Source organism: Tenrec ecaudatus, chromosome 1 (assembly GCF_050624435.1).
Source record: "Tenrec ecaudatus isolate mTenEca1 chromosome 1, mTenEca1.hap1, whole genome shotgun sequence".
NCBI classification, from domain to species: domain Eukaryota; kingdom Metazoa; phylum Chordata; class Mammalia; order Afrosoricida; family Tenrecidae; genus Tenrec; species Tenrec ecaudatus.
Window position 1 is genome coordinate 82,238,830 of NC_134530.1, and position 20,061 is coordinate 82,258,890.

The following is a 20,061-nucleotide window of genomic DNA, read 5'->3' on the forward strand; positions in this document are numbered from 1 at the left end:
AGCTAAATGAAAAATACTTCCCCCAGCAGATGTGGTTCTTTAAAATGATCGTTCACTCGTAAGAACGTGAGGTGACTGCTGGTTGCTGCCGCCCTCCACTCTCCCAGGGCAACGCGAGTGGCGCTGGAGGGGACAGGAAACACAGTGATGTGGGGACACGGCAATCTCCCTGCTGTGAAGTCACAAATAGAAGCCCCCTCCCAGGAGCCCCACAGCAATGAGATGGTCTCAGAAGAACCCGGCAGCCATTTGATCAGGGGACAACACAGTGGAAGGATTCCTGGGCTTCTCGCTGTTGGTGGTCTTGTTAATTGCACAGATGTCGTGGGTTGTAAACTCGGGGATCGGGTCTCCCACTATCGCTGCACTGGGACAGCACAACTTGCCTTTTTTTTTCCTTGGGAGTTGCAAACTCGACTAGCCTTTAATGAGGAGGCAATCTGGGGAAGCTTGTTTTCTTGGCAGGGCTCTCTCAGATAAAGGGAGCTGGGCCGGTGGGGAAGAAGTAATGAAGGCCAGATGTGGGCCATGCGAAGCTCGAGCATGAATAAACAAGGCTTCGAGGTATTAAGCTCTTCGTCTTGTCTCTCCGGCAAGAAATCTGCATGTGGTACAGAACCAGCTCGCATGTGCACTGGGGTGCACATGTACGATTGGAGGGCAGCACGTTAGCCACAGTCCACTGCTCCATAGCTCTTCTGCTTTGTCATTTTTCTGCTCAAAACGTGTGGGCCTCCTCTGCGATTCTGAAAATGTGTGCCGAGCATGCAGCCACTGTACCTTGAGCTGGCAGTACCCAATCACGCCAAACCTGTCCCTACCCTGATGTAGCTCGCAGGGTAGCCATGCAGAGATGAGTTCACAGGGGCATCAAGCACAGTAAATGGGAGGACGGATGTAGGCCTGGGGTCCCCTGAGGCCTTCGAAGGACAGAGAAAGACACAGACAAGGAGTATTTCCCAGAGAAGATGTCTTCCCGGGGCCTAGTCCGTACCTCCCATCTGCAGGCCCCATGCTAGTCATTGTCAACCACTGCCGCAGAGGGGCAGACTTGGCCTCTGCCTCCCGGGGACCCCCGATCTACCTGGTGAAAGGAGACCGGTGCCAACATGGCACAAAGCAGATGTGTATTGCAGGTGCTCTTTGCCTGCTGGAGATGCAGTGGGTCCTGGCAGGGCCGTTGGGCTTGAAGGCAGACAGGCCACAGAAGGCAGCAGTGGTACCCTGACTTGAAAAGGCTTTGCCTTAACAAAAAGCCAACTACGATCTGATCTCAGTGATAGGAAAAATCTAGAATGGACTTGTGGTACAGACTGAAGTTCATGCGTGGTTCCTACGGCTGAGTGGGCGGGAGGGGGAGAGGGAAAACAAATGCTTAGAGGACATTACGCTTCAGTTAGGAAGCGGCTGGGGAAACTTAGGAATGGTCATCGGCGATGGCTGAGGAACATGAGGAATGTAATTAGTATGGCTGAGTTATGTGTGTATGTGGAGTGTGTCAACACGGCAAATGTTTCTGTTACTTACACATTCACCAGAATTTTTTTTAAAGTGTTGGGCTTAGAATCACAGAACTCATAGTGTGGCCCTGTCATTAATTAGTTATGGGAAATTCACTTAATATCCCCAGTGGTCTTAACCCTAACAATTCACCTGCCAGGATTACTCCTAGGTGCAAATAAGCCAGTCTATAAAGTCCGCTTTGTAAACGGGACAACACGACAGGAATGAGGATGCCCCCCCCCGGCCCCAATCCCACAGGCTATGTCACTTGATTCGACACTGCCCCAACAGGCTATGGCGCTGGGGGATGACAGCCACCATGTACACGAAGACAAAGCAAAGCTCAGCGTGGAGGAGAAACACCTCAATCGGAAGGACAAGCAGAGACGGAGTAGGTACACAGGCTGCCTCTTGGATCTAGGTCAGAAGATGCCCATGTGTGAGCTTTTTCTCTCATCAGGAAAATACTATTACAGAAGTAGAATTCAAGCTGGGTCTGGAAAGGAAAGTTTCATTTTTATGGCTAGCAAGAGAGGGGTTCCCCAATTAACTCACTCCCTAGATACGGAGGACCTACATAAACCCCTTTGAGGTTTGGACCAAGGCAAGCACGGTGCCCACATGTATTTAAAAAGAATGCTGAGCATCTTTCTCACACTTAAACCATTGCCTGTACCGTTCTTCACAGGGCAGCGCAAAGCAAAACTGAGAGGAGGCCAGATTGGAGATGCTGTTTTACTGTCCGCTCCTAAGCTCGCTGCTGCTAGAGTCATTAAGTCTTCGTAAGTCAGGGATAGGAACCCATGCGTTGTGGATTTGGAAGGCATTCCTATTATGCTAGAATTCCAGAATCTGAGGTCCATCTGAAAAAGAAGTCAGGATGACCAGGGTTTTCCATATCTCCTGCCACAGAAAGGTGTCTGCTTTCTGGACAGCTTCTGAGATTTGCATCTCCGCACAGCACTGGTCCCGAGTTCCCAGGGCTTTCTGTGGGGCCTGTTTCTACAGGAGTGTGTTCCTCCCCAACCAACCGGTCAAGGCTGGTGCTGTTGCTTTCAACAAACCAAGGTCGGGCAGGAGAAGAAGCCGTAAGTAGCAGGCTGATTACATTTCCAGAGCGGGGCCGGCTCCCTGCCCTACTCCACAACCGGCACGCCCACCCTCTGAGCAGAAGCAGGTTCAGCATGGGGAGCGCTGGGTTTGAGTGGTTAGTCATACATGGGCCAGTGACGTGGGGGGAGGGGGGAGCTGTGGTTTTTAAAGTCGTACCGCTTTTCCGGAAATACATAAGTATATATCACCAGAAATGCCCATGTTTTCACTTGCCTAGGTCTCTGATTTGACTTTTTCCCATGGGTACGCTCCATCCATATATGGCGGTAGGCCTCACGAGGCCCCCGCACCCCCCATGCATCCCCAGCTGAAAGGCAGCAGCAACCGGAGCAGAGGCAAAAGTCCTCTTGAAACAAGCCACTGAGGCAGAGCCAGGAGAACTGAGGTCTAAGTAGTTAGCATGAGGAACGCGCCAGGAGACAGCAGTGCCAAGAAGGAAGTTCCTTGCCTGACTCTATGGTTGCCAGCTCTTCGGTCTTAGCTAAGCAGAAGGCAGTGCCAAGGGTTAACACCCTGAAGCTGCTGACCAAAAGGCTGGTGGTTCAAGTTCACCTGGAGGCACCTGGAAAGAAAGGTGTGGCAATCTCTCTCCAAAATGTCAGCTACTCACAAGCTTAGGGAGCACAGGTTGACTCTGATGTCACACCTATGACGTCGCCGTGAATTGGAATCAGCTAGATGATAGCTACTTTGTGTGTGTGTGTGTGATATGTCTAAATCCAAACCGCTTCACCAATATTTGCCCCTGCTTATTCCTTTAAAATAAACATAACTAACACTTGTTGAGTATATGGTATGTGCCAGGCACTGCACTACTTAATACAAGAGTTCATTGAACTCTTAAGATCTTCCCACAGAGAAATGTGTACTTGCCTCTGTTTAACCGCCGAGTGTACTGAGGCCCGCTGGACAGGCGGTGAGCGATGGTGCTCAGATCCACGCCAAAGGCCAGGCCCAACGCCCAGGGCTTCTGTGAGACCGAAATGCCAGCCATTGGAGCACTTCACAAGGGGAACAATCATGGGGAGATTTCCCTCTTTCTCTGCATTATAAAAACTCACTACCATTGAGTCGATGCCCACCAACAGCGAGCGACCCAATAAAACCGACAGAACGGTTCCACAAGGTTCCCGAGTCGGTGGAGCAGAGTAGAGCTTCATCCTTCTCCCGTGGAGAGGCTGGTGGGGTGGAACGGCTGGCTTCGTGGTCGGCAGCCCACACCTAAGCCACCTGGCCAGCAGGGCTCCAGCTCTGAAGTGCAGGAAGGCATGGCCAAGGCTATCTGCTGACACAGTACCTCACAGAAAAACAAAGCTGCCTTTCCTTCCGGCTCATCCTGGAACCAAGGCCACGAGGCGTGACAGTGTCAAGGAAACCCTGGGAGGTCAGGGGGCATTTCAAGGAAAAAGCCACAACTAGTCTCTGCTAGGCACGGTTTTCTTGGAAAGGCTGGAATCTGATGCGGAGGAAGGAACAGGCTTTGGCAATCAGCAGGGGACAAGTTGCTGACCGGGAGCTTTGCTTGGGGGCACAGGAACTGAAGAGGAGCGTGGCTCTTAAAGAAGCCGCTGTAGCACTCTCTGCCCATCGGGGTCAGGTCAGCAAGGCCAAAGCACTCATTGTGGAAGGTGCTGCCTTCCATCTGGCCCAATGCATCGACACATCACTGCCTTTGAGCCTTTACAGTCCCCCGAGTGACTCACATCATTCTTACTTGAAAAAAGGGGACAACGGGGCTTGAAGAAAAACAGTGGTCGGCCTCATTCACAGAGCTAGCTCCTGGGAAGAGCCTTGAACTGTATGTCTTGTCATGGCAGCCCTGGGAGCAGCCCGCTAGGCACGCCAAGAATAATCCCACGTGGACACTTAAACTCACTCAATCACTCCCGTCAAGTCGAAGCTGGTGGTTTCGAACTGCTGACGTTGCAGCTTGCAGCCCAACTCTTAAGCACTACGCCACCAAGACTCCAGACACTTAAAAGGCGCTTGATACTCTTGCCCTTGTACTACTATCTTTAGCTCTCCACACTCCTGCCTTATTAAGGGGTTGCTAAAAACATTCAATTAACGGATCGCCCAAGTGTCAGAAACACCTGTTCTAAGCTCCATATAACAAGATACGGTTGCAAGTATTTGCTTTCCATTACACACGCCTTTCCCAGGAAGAGCCGTTCTTCCTAGAGCATTCAGTCCAACGACTGTCATTTGGGAGCAAACCGTAAAATCGGGTCTTGTATTTTTCAGGGCTTGAACACAATGATCCTTAGTCCACCTTTAAGAAGCCAGCACAGCTGCCAAAAATGGGCTGTTTTCTCTTTTAAAAGTTGGAAAGAATTCTACCAGCTTCCCTACCCAGAACCCCCCACCCCCGCGGCCCAATTTCAAACTGTTGGTTGTGTGACTGCTTTACGATGTTTTCAAACACAAAGAAGGGTCTCAAGGTTTATAGCCAACCCCCAGAGTGCAGAAGTCAGAGGGGAAATTTCATGAAATGCGGTACACCCGGTATCAGCAGCTCACGGAGTGGGCAAGATAAGCAAAGAGCCAATCCCCTCCATCAGTTCCTGAGCTGACTCCAAGCTGGAATTACGACTGCTGGATGCAAAGGGGCCCCAGTTTCACATGTTGCTAGCTGTCGGTTTTGAGCGCGTCAACCCACTCCCTTGAGCTTCTGGTTTTCCATCTGTGTATTAGGGATGACTGCCTTTACGTCACATTTAATATTTCCATATCACCCTCCTCCTTCCTGACTTGCTAATGAAGGCCAAAGCTGGCCGGGCAGGGAATGTGTAAAGGAACAGGGTGTTGATGACCTGCGAGCGAGTGTATGATCTCCCTACAGGTGGTTCAGAGGCCTCCCTTTCACCCACATGGCTAGAGCTCAAGGGCCAAGAACAAACAGAAAATGCGCGACTCACAAACCCAAGCCTTGATCGCCACTCGCCGCAAGTCGACACAGCTCTCAGGCTGCTTACCTTCTAAGCTGGGCCCAGATAGGTCAGACCCCAGTTCCCATGGGGTGACCACTGCTCAAAGCAATGATGGATTCTGTCAAATTCAGTGACCATTTCCCCGATACAGCCCATGTCCTAGATTGAACTGTATGTCCCCCAAATAGATGCCCACTCGGCCAAGCCATGATTCTCACAGGCTTGGTAGCTATAGAATGATGTGGTCATCCCCACAAGGTGACCGGAGGTGATGTCTTCACTTGTAGCCAATCAGCTATAAAGAAACTAGGGTGAATTCTGCACCTTTACTCAGGTCAGTGCCCTGATTCAATGTCACCAGAGTGCAGTGGAGTCCAGTCTGTATGACCTTTAATCTTACAAGGGTTAAAATGAGAGGGAAGTGAGCAGAGAGGGAGGGATCTCAGACCACCAAGAAAGAAGAGCTGGGAGCAGAGCATGTGCTTTGGGCCCGGAGTGCTTAAGCTGAGAACCTCCTAGACCCAGGAGCAGGTGGATGCCAAGAAACATGGATGTTTCCAAGGAACGCCAGACTCGCAGATGTTGAAAGAAGACAGCAGCCTTCCCCCAGAACCAACACAAGGGAAAAGCCTTTCCTTAGCGCTCTGAATTTGGACTAGTCGCTATCATCTTACACCGTGAAAGAATAAATCTGTTTGCTAAAGCCATGTAGTTGTGGTATCTCTGTTCCGACAGCACTGGGTAACAAACACACTGAGTGAAGACAACGTCCTTTATGGGTCTGCATTTCATAGCTGAGTGATTAAGGGTAGCTTGCAAAAATATCTCACTAGCCATGGCCTCTTTTCTTACTCACTGCAATGCTGGGCAGAAAGATGGTCATCCTTGTTTCTAAACATGTCCAGTCGTCCGGGGCAAGGCTAGGTCTAGAACCTCGATCCTGGGATTCCTATGTTCTTTTCTCACAGCCGCTGGGCAAGAGATAAATGAGCACTGCGCCAGAGATGGTCGATGGCACATCACTGTCCCACAGCACAGTGACGGTGTGGGAAATCACGAAAAGCACCCATGACCGCGATCAAGGCTCTCTGGGGCTCGGAGCTCAGGCTCTGCGGAAAGCGGTCAGGTTCATAACCCAGCTCTACCACTGATTAACCCAGTGGCCTCGGGCAAATTGTTTTCCCTCTGTGAACCTCGATTTCTTAATCTGTAGAAGGCAGTCACGGGGTCTGAGCTTTATGGATTTTTGCAAGGGTGTGCATGAAGACAATATTTGAGAAGGGTTCCTGGCATGTCTGAATTTCATGGTCAGTGTCGGCTCTCGGTGAGAGGAGTAGCTGCATAGAACTAATCATGCTCATCAGATGGGGTTTTGGACACTGGGTCTGTGGGAGCCCGTACTGACAGACGTGTGTGTTCTGGATCCGGAGGGGAGGGCAGCCAGGATGGGGCATGGCGCAGCGGGGGCCCTTACCGCGAGGATGGCGATGACAATCCCCACGGCGCACAGCACGGCATCGTTGATAGTCTCGCCGGTTTTCAGCGGGTACTTGATGCTCTCGTCACTGCAGTAAAAGCCCCGGTAGTAAGGCTTGATGGTGCTTGACTCGATGATGAGGAAGGGTAGGCCCGCTGGTCAAGGACGAGTCATTGTGGGTCAGAGAAAGAGAACAGAGGAAAAGGTCAGTGCCAGGAGGCCAAGGCTCACCCTAAAACACAATGTTGACAGACGGCCCCCCAAAACCAACCCACCGCCATGGAGGTGATTCTGGCTCACAGCGACTCGGCATGAAGTGGCCCCCTGGGTTCCCAGGATGGTAAATTTTCACTGAAACAGACAGCTTCATCTTTTATCCCCAGAAGCAGCTGGTGGGTTTGAACAGCTAACCTTGGGGTTAGCAGCTCAACATGGAGCCCACGATGCCAGCAGGACTCCTTACAAACACGGAGAGCGATACTAATTCTCCTCGTGGGCAGTTGGCAGCTGCTACAGCCTACAGAAGGCTTTAGTGATGCGCCCTCCCTTGGTGCCTTTCCTCACCACTAAAAGGAAAGTGGAGCCCGGGAAGCACAAGGTAAGCGCTTGGCTCCTAATTGTAAGGTTGGTGGTTCAGGCCCGCCAGCTGCACATGAGAGACAAGATCTGATCATCTGCTCCTAACACCATTTCTGCCAAGGAGACCCTATGAGTTAGTCCTACTGGGTCTTAGAAGGTCACTATAATTCAGAATCAACATCACACAACGACACTCCTAGGAGAGTAGCGCTGTCCTGTTTTATGGGGGAGCTGGGTTCCATGAGGAGGAATGACTTGCTCAAGAACGTTCAGGAGCATGTGCACGGCCCTGCAATACACTGCTAGAGTCCAATACAGAGTGATTATTCATGGGTGCTCGCTCAATCCTATTTCATGCCAGTCATTATTTTATTCCTCCAAATGCATTCGTTTTCTTGGGGACAGACCCCTTGTCTTGGTAAAGCCCCCTTTGAGAAGCTCACCCTTAGGGTCTGCTGCCTGGAGCAGGGAAGCCCTAGGACTCAGAGCCCATTTGTGAATGTCAGATCTGCTATCTCCTCGCTCCGTGCACTCTGGTTCCCTCACTCCTTCTCCACCAGCCTCAGTTTCCGTAACTGCAAAGTTATGTCACGATGAGCACTAAAGGAGATGAAACGCCCCAAGGACCTGCTGGACGGATGCCGCCCAACCCATCCTTCCCCAAGACTGAGCCAGGAAACAGAGCCAAGTTTGACCCTGCTGCCTGGAGACCTGGAGTGGAGCCCAAGGGCACCCAGGGGCACCAGCAGCTCTTGCAGCTGCTGCTGGTTATCAGCGGCCAGTTCAGACGCCATTCTCTCAAAGGTCATGACAAACACATTCCATCACTTGCCAGGAAAGCCTGAAGCCAAAGGCCAAGGTCCACGATTGCTCTCTCGGACTACTGGGCAAGCCTCCTAATGAAGGTCTTCTGCCCCCCTGTCTCTTACACACACACACACACACACACACCATCCTGAAAAAGCACTCTGGCCACAATCATGCCATTGCCTTACTAAAATGGGGGAGGTCCCCAGTGGCTCCCCATTGCCCAGCATGAGTTTTTAAATCCCTGAGTATGGCTTCCTGCGTTCCCTGAGAGGCAGCTCTCTCCCTCCTATCCCGTTTCATGGTCTGCTATCCCCTTTTCCCTCCCTCCAAAGAAAACAGAGGATCTGCCTTGGCTCATGCTATTCTCAGAATATCCCTTACACCATCTTTGTTCCCCAGGGTCAAGGCCACGCTCCCATGCCACCCACCATACAGGGTAAAATGCTAGGGAAAGACACAGCAAACAACTTGGTCCTAGGAAGCCCAAACCCATAGGCATAGCCCTGATTCCAACTCATGGCAACCCTACAGGGCAGAGTCAGCTTCTAAAGTTATAGCTCTTTTTGGAAGCAGGCTGCCTCATTTTGGTCCTAGTGAGGAGCTGGTGGGTTCAAACTGCTGACCTTTCCGTTTGTAGTCAAGCACTTGATCACTGTACTATCAGGACTCCTCCAGATACCGAAAATAGTCACCACTGATTATTCACCAGCAAGGTACTTTGCATCAGGTTTGCACTGACTCATGTCAACAACTCCAAGAGGTTATGAGACATGTATGCCTAAAGCACCATTTAGGCACTTCTAGTCCCATCTGCTGTAGCCCTGGCAGGGGCTGGGGTTATATGTTCAGCTGCTAATCACAAAGTCAGCAGGTTGAAACCACTAGTCACTCGGAGGGAGAAAAATGAGGCTTTCTACTTCCATCGAGTCGCAGTGTCAGAAATCCACAGGGGCCCTTTCTCCCTGGTCCTTCCCGTGCTGCTATGACTGGGAATCGATTGGATGGCAGTAAAAGTTTGGTTTTAGACTTGAGTCCCATCTTAGAAGGAGCCCGGGCACTCCCACTGTGAGGTCTCTGGGTGACACAAACAGCTCAGACTCAATGACTAGGCTCACTCTTGGGTGTTCACACTTGGCCAGCAGCACCACCAGAGCAAGAGCTGGCCAGGTGCCTCCATCGAGATGAAAAGCAGAAGAGCCTATGGGGTAGCTCTGCCTTCTGTGACACCCACGCGGAGCAACCAGGACCCAGAACCAACTTGATCCCCAGCAGGTTGGTGGTTGTTTTGTTTGACCCCCGTCGAAGGAGCAATTCCAAAAGTTGCAAGTTCAAGTCCTCCTGAGCGCAGAAGAAAGGCCTGGCAGTCTACTGCGAGAAAAGGAACCCCTGCAAACCCTACGTCGTCGACACACACGGAGTCTCCTCTTCCTGTCTTCCTCGTGGGGAGGACAGTTAGCTTTCTCGGGGCTCACAGGCCAGTCCCCTCCCAGATGTCTAAATCCCTCCTTTCGCTTTGCAAATTGGTTTCATACAAACATGAACTTCATTAGCTGAAAAAGGCCACGATACGCGATGGTTTAACAGATAAAAACTCTATGCTCGTGTGTTTCCCCCCAAAAGAATTATATTCATATCACGTTGCTCCAAGCCCCAGACTGCCTCTAAAAACTGTACCATAAACTCCACAATTTTTCAATTACTTTTGGTCCAGACCGGCAACAATAAAAATGCTTAACTTTTTTTAAAAAGTGTATTTATTTATCACCGTGCGTACACACGTGAATTTATTTGGTTTTATTCTTGGGATTTATTTGAATTCCCCAGCTATTTATTTTGTGACCCCCTAACTGCTTCCTGCTAGAACAACAATTTACTTTATCAAATTCATGCTGGTGCTTTGAAAAGAAAGAGCAGAGGCAGCTCAAGTTATTGTGCTTGACCTTCACAAAGTAAACATGGAGGGGCCCTGGGACGTAAGAAACAGCCATGAGCTCCGGAAAGCTGGCCTCGGAATGAGGCTCGGGGGTGGAGGAGGGCGGTGGATCACCGTTCTGGCTTAGGCACGGCAGCTGGTCTTTTGGGGGTTGGTGGCAGTGGGAGAGACGAGATAGGGACCACAGGCATCTTCATTCCACAGCCTGCACTTTGTGAACGGTGGCCAAGGGGGCTACGCCGAGCGGCCAGCAGCACGGGATTAATTGTCTACTTTTAAAGTTCCACACAGTGTGATGCAACTGCTGGGCTTTTTGACACCCAGCTCACCGCAGCCTCTGTGGTGCCTACGAGCCAAAGCGTTGCTAATAAACTCAGGGAGAGAACAGACCCCGGCTTCCTTGCGCTGGTGCTAGGCCTCCAGCGCTTATTTTTTATAGTGTTCACGGGATAAACCTGTAAAACACATGTTTCTAAGGACAATAAAACACATATAAAAGAGCTTTGTAGTTAGATCCATTAACCAGTGGCTGCCAAGCTTACTGACTCAGGGCGATCCCGTCAATCAGGGTAGGGCTGTGTGCCACCAACTCTTCCATAGCTGACTGAGTGTGTGTGTGTGTGTGTGTGTGTGTGTTGTAATTACCAGGCCTTTCTTCCAAAGCACCCCTATGAGGACTCAACCTCCTCCTGCCCTCCCACCTATCTTCCAGTTAGCAGTCTACAGATGTGGGTTAATAATCTGAACTCAGGTTCCTGCTAGTCCTGGGGGAAAATCCACACCTCTGACACTCCCCTTCCTCCTCTGTTCAACGGGAAGAGTGAAATCTGGTTTGGGGAGTGGTGATGATGTAACAAGTGAGTGTATTCTTCCAACCATCAATTCAGCAGGTCCCCATTGAGTCTTTTCTCTGTGCACGACATATGAGGGAAGATGACACAGAACACACCCTCAGGCTACTTACAGTCTAGAGGAGACTCTACAAGGGGAATCAAGTAAGGTCCAGGTCAGAAGGGGCTTCTGTTAAAAAAAAAAAAAATCAAGGCAAACTGCCCAGAGTCGTCCTAGCATGCCTTGGAGCACACTGTCACACTCAATAAATCCTGTGAGATGTGTATGTGTGTGTGTGGGGGGGGAGGGGGGAGAGGTCCCAACCGAGAGCATGTCAAGAAAAAAATCATCTGGTCAGTCCCTTTGTCCTCTTTCAACCTGGGAACAAGCCCAATGTGTTTCTTTCTTGCTGGCCTAAGGCTTGGGGAAGGTTTCCGGTCCTTATTATGTGAATAAAGACTACAAACAGGCAAGAACTTGGATCAGAATATATTCTGTTTATTTTCTTGAAAGGCATAAAGATAGCATTTAGAAAACCCAAAGGCTTTTTCTGCCTCTCCTACAAACTTGTGGTATGATTGGGGGTGAGGCCAATCAAATCTTGACTTCGCTCCCAGAGAGTAGCCTCAGATCCCCTTCAGTTCATAGGAAAAGCAGCAACATCCCCCCAGGGGGTGGGCAGCTAGTGCACAAGTGACAACACCAAGGCCTCGCCTCGCCAGTACTCAGAAGAGACCATGTTCATCCAAATCAAAGTCTCCGTTCCCATCAATGGCACCATCTTTGTTACCAATCACAACTCTCAATGTCAACTCACAGTGACCCTACAGGGCAGGGCAGAACTGACCCTGTGGGTTTCCAAGGTTGTAATTCCTTAATGGAGTAGAAAACCCATCTTTCTTCCTTGGAGAGGCTGGTGGTTTAGAACTGCTGACCTTGTAGTTAGCAGCCCAACTTGTAACCACTATGCCACCATCAGGGCTCCTATCAACCCTTATAGCGCGTATCATTTCATCTGAAGAAGATCCTTGGTGCTAGCCACTGAGATCTAGAGGAGCATAATGCATAACACCTGCTCTCAAGAAGCTCGTAATATTTTAAGAAAACCAAGTGTGCTAATATCTTCCTACTGTGTCAACTGATATACATATGAAGTCCCATCCCCATCCCCCTTGCCCCAAAAAACCTCACTGCCATCATGATGCCAACTCATGGAGACCCTTTAGGGCAGGGTAGAAGTGCCCTATCTTTCGCCAGATGAGTGGCTGGTGGTTTCGAATTTCAGACCACATGGATTGCTGCCCTATGAGGAACCTCCATGGTTCTCAACCTGTGGGTCGCGACCCCTTTGAGGGTGGAAAGACCATTTCACATGGGTCGCCCGATTCATAACAGTAGCAAAATGACAGTTATGAAGCAGCAACGAAAATAATTTTGATTCTAAAGGGTCTCAGCATTAGGAGGGTTGAGAACCACTCGACTAGAGTGTATTGCCAGAGTGACTGGATAGGATGCCAGGAGCTGGCTAGGGTGCAACTGACCTGACTCTAAAGCTGGTACTTAAAGGAACTCGGTCAGAGAATAAAGGAGGAGCGAGGGCGGTGAAGCAATGTAGAGAAGGCCAGCAATTCTCATGGTCTGGGAGGAGCCTGGGGGATGGCTTTGTCTGGAAGAGTCAAGGCACCGGCACTGGCCAATGTTCATGAAATGTTTATCAGGCATCGCACTCGTGCAAAGTGTCTAATTAAAAGCCTGGAGCAAATACCCTGGAATTTAGATTAATCTATAATACAGAGGCAGTACAAATAGTTGGCCATGTTGGATCAGGAGGCTGGGGGTGGGATGGGGACAGACAGACACACACACACACACACACACACACACAGTAGTCTAGATCAGACTAAAGCATTTCTCTCCCTTTCTTGTAATCTGTGATCAATGACCTTCCTATGCCTTCAGGGACCTCTGGGGCTGTTTAGGCTACAGAGGAGGCGAAATACGAACTGACGGACAAACACTTAATGGGCAGAAAATCAAAGCGTGAAGAAAGGCCCCTGTGTTGGGTTCAGCGCTTTGAAACTTTTCAGGCTTTGAAAAACTAACACTTGAGCAGGTTGGGCGGTTTGGGGGTGGGGTGTAAAAAAACACAGGCTAAGTTTCCATGGCCCACCCATTGATAAAGTCATGTGGGAAGTGTTACCAAAGTGACCCAGCCCCAAAGCACAGCTCCCTTTGGCCGCAGCTTCACATTTGCACAAAGGATACACAACCCACTTTTCTCAAACTTTTTTTAGAAAGCCTGAGGTGGGGGGACGGGGAGGAGGGCTGCAGGGGTGAACCAGAAATCCTCATCCAAATGCATATTCAAAATCAGAGCCTCAGGGAGTGTTTCCCCTCTCCCCAAAACACCACGCCTTGCCCACGCCTTCCCCAGTTGTCTGATTTCCCACGTAACTGAGGTGTGTTGTCCTTAGAACACGAAAATCCACGATCTGCCAGAGTAATCAGTAAATGAACACCAGCAAGAAGTCCACAGAGCTACTCACAAACTACTACTGGATGGGGCATATGCGTGCATAGACACGCAGCAGTTGTTGCTGGGTACTGCCCAGTTTCCACTCAGCAACCCGTGTACCTGTGCAGAACCGCTCCACAGGGTTTTTCCAGGTGGGAATCTTTACAGTAGCAGATCGCCAGGTCTACTCTCATGGACCCAAGTCAACTCAAAACCCCAACATTTCCATTAGCAACTGAGCAATGAACCACTGTTACCTACGGGCTCTCAAATCATGCACCTGTCATCTGTCACCGTGATGATGGTTGGGCCTTTACACATCTCACAGGGATGTCCCTCTATGGGAAAAAGGACATTGCACTGGGTAAAGTAGAGGGCAGCCAAGAAGAGGAAGGACCGCGATGAGAGGATTGACAGAGCGGCTGCAGCAGTGGGCTGAAAGCAACGGTGGTGAGGATGATGCTCCCCCCCCTGGCACAGGTGCTCCTCCCCCTGGTACAGGTGCTCCCCCCTGGCACAGGTGCTCCCCCCCTGGCACAGATGTTCCTCCCCCTGGTACAGGTGCTCCTCCCCCTGTCACGGTGCTCCCTCCCCTGGCACAGGTGCTCCTCCCCCTGGTCCACAGGATCCCTTGGAGTCAGAGCTGACTCGACAGCACTTCACAGCAACACTCGCAGTAGTTACCAGGTCAGTACTTGAGAAATGGGGAAAAGGCAAACAACAACATCTCGGAGGTTTAGTTCGCCCCAAGTGCAGAGCCTGGCATATGGCACCAATTGGGGAGGGATGTGAGAAACAGCGCTGCCGCCCTGAGCCTCTGACGCCAAGGGGGTTGCCGTCCAGGCCGGAATTCATTTATTGCATCTCGACAACAGCCACGGCAAACCAAGTGGTTACAGCTTCATCTACACTCAACGGAAAACGGTGGTCGGAAGCCTTGTGGCCTCTCCCAAGACTCCACGGAAGTAAATATGAGCCCTGGGATTTGAACCCATGTCTTGTCTTCCTTTGGGTTTGTGTTTTCCCACTCTGTGAGCTGACTGTGCCGATCTTTATAAATGCACTCCCTGTGGAAATATGACCCAGTTTTGTTTGTTTTTTTTAATCACTTAAGGTCAACATGGTCAGCCCAACTACTACTTAGAGGTTCAAAACACAAATATTGATGTTGCTTGTAAGTGACAGGGTTTCTATTTAAAGTAATTAATTGCTACTGGGCTTGAAAGTGCGTAAACTTTCTTGGGTTTACGATACTTGTCCAGATTTTTAGTCTGGACACCATCCAGATGAGAAAGCGAGGTTTACTATGCAGGCGTTTCCCCACCTCTGGAGCGGGCTGCCATGGGAAACACTTGCTGTTGGCCGCTGTGAACACACAGCATTCTGGGGTCAGAGGTTTTACCTGACAAATGCTCATTCTTCAGGACTGGACGCCCCGGGCTCTTTCTGCACACAAGCCCAAAGCAGCCGCACCACAGAGACGGTGAGCCGATGGCAGATCCAGGCACCTGAGGCTCCGGAGAGCGAGTGTCGTGCACCCCGTGAGGTGCTGGGGACACTAAGATGCACAATGTACCAGACTGCCTCTAGCTGCCCTCGCGGCTTTCAGGGCAAAGAGAAGTTCAGTGTGTCCTAATCAGGGTGTGAAAAGTGCTTTCATCTATGCAAGTGCTTCCAATGAAACATTCTATTCTTTCAAGTAACGGCTGTTTGAGCCACTGGGGTTGATTTTTTAAAAAGGGGTTGCCACATTCGCCAACAATGAAAAAACAAACTGACCTATGATCCATGGTTCATGGCTCTCTTACCTTTCATTGGGCGGACTCCAGATCGCTTTCATCACCTGTATTTCACAAACGAGATGATTTCCAGTGATAATTAGCTACCAGAGCCAAGCGGACTCCCAATCCCTCCACTCCAGCTAAAGCTCTGAGTCACTCCCCCATCACCCCTCCCCTCTTTGGTCTCACTTTGCAAAAAGGATAGGAGTAACTATGCCGTGTCTGCGAGGCACCAGGGACTTGAAATCCATCACCTGATTTCCTTCTCAAGTAAATCCTCCAAATTCTTCGCACACAGCCAGAAAACCAAGGGTCGGAGAGACTGATTAGTGTCCCTTGAAGAAAAAGCTTCAGGGTCCACCTTCCTGATAAGCTTCATAACCAGGCTATGGGACATTCACAAGTGATGCTCAATGCATCTTGATTGTACGTTTGATCAGCCTCAGACTTGTTGATCTACATCTACAAGTTGTCCATCTTTGGCACTAGCAGTGACTACATACATCTAAAGAATAGTAGTATTAACCGGTCTTCCTTGTAGGCATGCAGATTTATCTTAGCACTGACAAATCGTGTTTCCGGACAGATCTTGAAAGTTGGTTTGTTTGGTTGTTTTGGACGATTTAATAAGATGACACTCTATTTGTCAACCCCAAATTGTGGACCATAAAGTTGTCTGATTCAAAAGGATCAATAAATACCACTCCATTTCGGCAAGTCAGTGCCTAGGATGTTTATCTCCAAGCACTCCGTCTCAACTGTTGACAACTTCCACTATTCCTTGACTCAGCCTTTGCACATTCCACATTTTGATTATGAAGGAATGTCTGCAGCTGTTTCTTCTCATGTCCAGTCAGGCCACATCAGCAAGTGAAGGTCCCCAAAACTGTACTCCATCACCATCTGTAAAGGTCAGCCCTACTTGGAGAAGCAGCTCTTCTTCCTCAGCTTCATTTCAAGTGCCTTTTAACTTGAAGGTAAAAAGTGCCGGCTGGCAAAGTGCTGGTCATTCCTCAGGAATTAAGCCTCTCTTCTATGAAAGACCCACTTACCATGTGGCCCCCCTGTGGCTGATCAGTTGCTCCTTTCTTTGTTCCAACTTATCCATGAACTACTGGGTCAGGCAGACAGGCCTTCTTACCCCACTTCTATCACCTGCTGCTGTGCCTGTTGTGTGACCCCGGGCAAGTCAATAAGTCAATTTACCTCTCTCATCCTCATCCTCTTACAACTGGACTTTGCCCCACGGTGCCCAGCACACAGTCGCCAGTGAGATGTAATGAGACATAGTTTATAATGTAACCAGCAATTTCCTGGCTCAGTAGATGACAGTTCTTCCTCTCCCACGTGGAAGAAAGACAATGAACATTTTCAAGCAAGGATACAACTCAAGAAGCAGTGGGCCTGCCAGTCGCTCCCCAAATGCAATCTGATCACAAGGGGAGGCATGTTCATAAAACGCTGTCGTTCCAGGAATGGCTTCAGCTGAGGTACACACATGTGACTTAGACAGTGGTTAGCAGGACTTTACACCCTGACTCGGGGAAGACATATCGCAACAAGAACCCTGCCATACATGCTCAAAAGACCGCATGAGGCTACATGGGAGGCAAATCTAATGTAAGAGTGGAGAAAGCATTTCTTCTTAATTTTCCAATAGTTGAACATGCATCCATCAGCATAAGCGCTCCCATCCAAGCCAGGCTTCCCAGGTACACACGAAACACGCTATTTACGTAGCAGTAAAATAAACAACATGTGGACTGGCAGAACATCAGGTACCTGGGGGTGAGGGTGAAAGTTAGAGATGGCGCAAGGGCAAGACTAGATGCAGACACCAAGCCGAAAGGGAAGGGTTGGCGCCTGATTGGAGGCCCCATGAGAACAAAATCATGTTGCAAAACAGGCCAAAGTATCAGGGCACTCCAAGGTACACAGACCAACTTCAGGGTTAAAGGTCACAAACTGTCAGCATACAGTCAAATCCTGCCTCTGTTTGGCCCACCCAGGGTTTAACGTGTTTAAAACTAGTTGCTAACATTTAATAAGAAGTCTCACATGACACGCAGGTTTCCAGCTTCTCTCGGAAACTCAGCAGTGCAGTCAGTGACACTGGGTACCTTGCTTCCGGTGGAGGCCAGGTTCTCCAGGGCACCTCCAGTCCTTAATTTCTCTCTGTCACAAAGGCTACATGTCCATTGCCATTCACGTCGAAACTTTCCATTTTCTTACACCTGGCCCACTAAAGTTGTCCGTGCTAACCACTTGGGCCAGTGATTGTTTGACTTTTCCACTCCTTCGCTAGGAGCCCTGATGGTGTAGTGGTTAAAGGTTGGGCTGCGATCCGCATGGTCGGCAGTTCAAAACCACCAGCAGTTCCAAGGGAGGAAGACTGGGCTTTCTACTCCCACAGTTAGCATCTCGGGAAGCCACAGGGGGTCGCTATGAGTCAGCCTTGACTCGATGGCAGTGAGTTTGGTTATTTTGGTTATTGTGGTACAGTGACTGAATGCTCAGCTGCTAACCAAAGTCACTGTGGTAGTGACATAATCTGGTATCAACTTGATAGTAAGAGTGAAGAGGTGCACGTTAGCCTGTCAATCAGGTCACAGCTTGATGACCTCATTTGGAGGTGCAATGGAGATAAATAGTTCACTGGAGGCCGGACACACTCACTCTGTGATGCAGCCAGAGCCCTGGAACTGGAGGAGCCAGTGCTGAGATGCTTCCACCACCACTGGATCCACGAGACTTTCCACACACTGGCCTCTGATCTTCCTGCATTCAGCATCATTGCATGCGTGAGTCTAAGGAGGAATTTATGGACTAGTATTGACATACGGAGTAATAACGGATTTGTGGACTTCATCTGGACTGGGCTGGAATGTTTTCTTAATGTACAATTGCTCTTTGCTATAAAGTTCTCTCTTACACGCATGAGGGTCTCTGGATGTGTTTCTCTAGTCAGCCCAGACTAATCCAGTCAGCTGTTTGAACCTGCCAGCGATGCCCGGCAGCAAGAGGCGGGCGGCCTACTGCTTCACCAAAGACTGGTTGCCTTGGAAACCCCGTGGAGCAGCCCCACCGTGTGTTACCGCAGGGTCAATAAGAGTAAGAATCGACTTGAAGGCAAGAGGTCATCCTGCTCCAGGTGAATGCGGGCACCTTGGATGAAAGCGCTCTGGTGGCACTCTAGAGTAAGCATTGGGTTTTCAACCCCAAGGTCAGTGGTTCAAACACAGCAGCCACTCCTCAAGAGATAGATGAGGCGATCCGCTCCCATCAAGATCTGAAGCTGTGTAAACAATGTGGGCTCATTATGAGGCGGTAGCATTGACTCAATGGAAGGAGGGGTTGCTTGGTTTTAGATGAACTGAAAACAAAACACAACAGAAACAGCCAGCTTTTGATTCAACCCTGTCCTCTAAGGTCGCCAACAGTCCCCTTAGTTTCAGTAGTGTGGGCCGAAATTCATGTCCACCATCTGCATCAAGGGGAAAAACTGTTCCCCGTCTTCTATGGCACCTTCATGATCACTGGTGTGTTTGAGGTCATGGGTATGGCACAGGTGGTAACTTCTGACCTTTCTAGTACTCTGACAGATAACATTCTGTTGTCAGCCGCAGTACTAACTGGCTCATTTTTTTAAAGTAGCTCATCCATCCTTTTCTGACACCGCTTCCAGCATCACAGAAGCATGCACGCCACCATAGTTTGCCAAGACGACGGGAGTTGGTGGACAGTCAGAGCAATCGTGTGTACGTGTTGTGTGTGTGTGTGATCAACTCTAAGACTAAGCCTCCTATCTATGATTTCAGTAATCAAAGGAACCTGTGAGAGCCACAACTCCACAGTACTGCCTTGCTTTCACAGGTCTCACAAGGTCCCCACCCTTAGCAGAGTGTGTAGGCTGACCACTTTCATATCGCTCTTCCTGGTGGGTGACATTTGAGTTTTCCCTTTCTGACAGGTTTCCGGCTTGTGAGTTCTAGCTTTCGCAGATTCTAATGTCCACATCCAAGAATTCTATCAAGACATGGTTACAAGGCAGCTAATAATGTTTCTAATTTATCTCTAAAGAAACGGCAGCTCACAAGTGTGGTGGTTTGCTAACGACGACACGGCCAGTCAAAGGAGTCAGGGGCAAGGCCCGGGCACGTTGAATCCACGTAGCTGGTGGCAGACCCAGAACCGTGTCTGCTCCGCTAGCCAGTGAAACAGCGGGAGTCTCACTAAATGGTGGCGATGCTTCAGAAGACATGTGTCACACATCTCTGTGTGGCACTCAGTGGCATGATCAGAGAATTCTATTTGTAAAGGCAAGAGTAATTTAAAACAAAAACAGTAGTAGCCTCTTCCTGATAGAATCTCATTAATTAAAAGACACTCAAAGAATTAAATTCCATCAGATATTTGCTACCATTACAAGTCTAAATTGACATACGCGCATGCTAGTGATAAAACTTTGGAACTAAAAAAGATCTTAGATGTAATTTATCCTATTTAATAGATGAAAAGACTGAGACCCACCACGCTCTGGCACTGCAACTGACTCTGTTCAGAAAAGGTTTCCTATCTGATTCAGCTCT

The 20,061-nt window shown here is 49.6% G+C and overlaps 1 protein-coding gene across 1 annotated transcript in view; it reads right to left on the reverse strand.

Moving 5' to 3' along the window:
* Positions 1-20,061, reverse strand: part of PLPP3 (phospholipid phosphatase 3) — a 91,034-nt gene that overhangs the window by 38,348 nt on the left and 32,625 nt on the right. Inside the window, exon 2 of the mRNA XM_075556725.1 lies at positions 7,021-7,178. Coding sequence (XP_075412840.1) covers positions 7,021-7,178 — 158 coding nt within the window. The remainder of the gene's footprint in view (positions 1-7,020; positions 7,179-20,061) is intronic.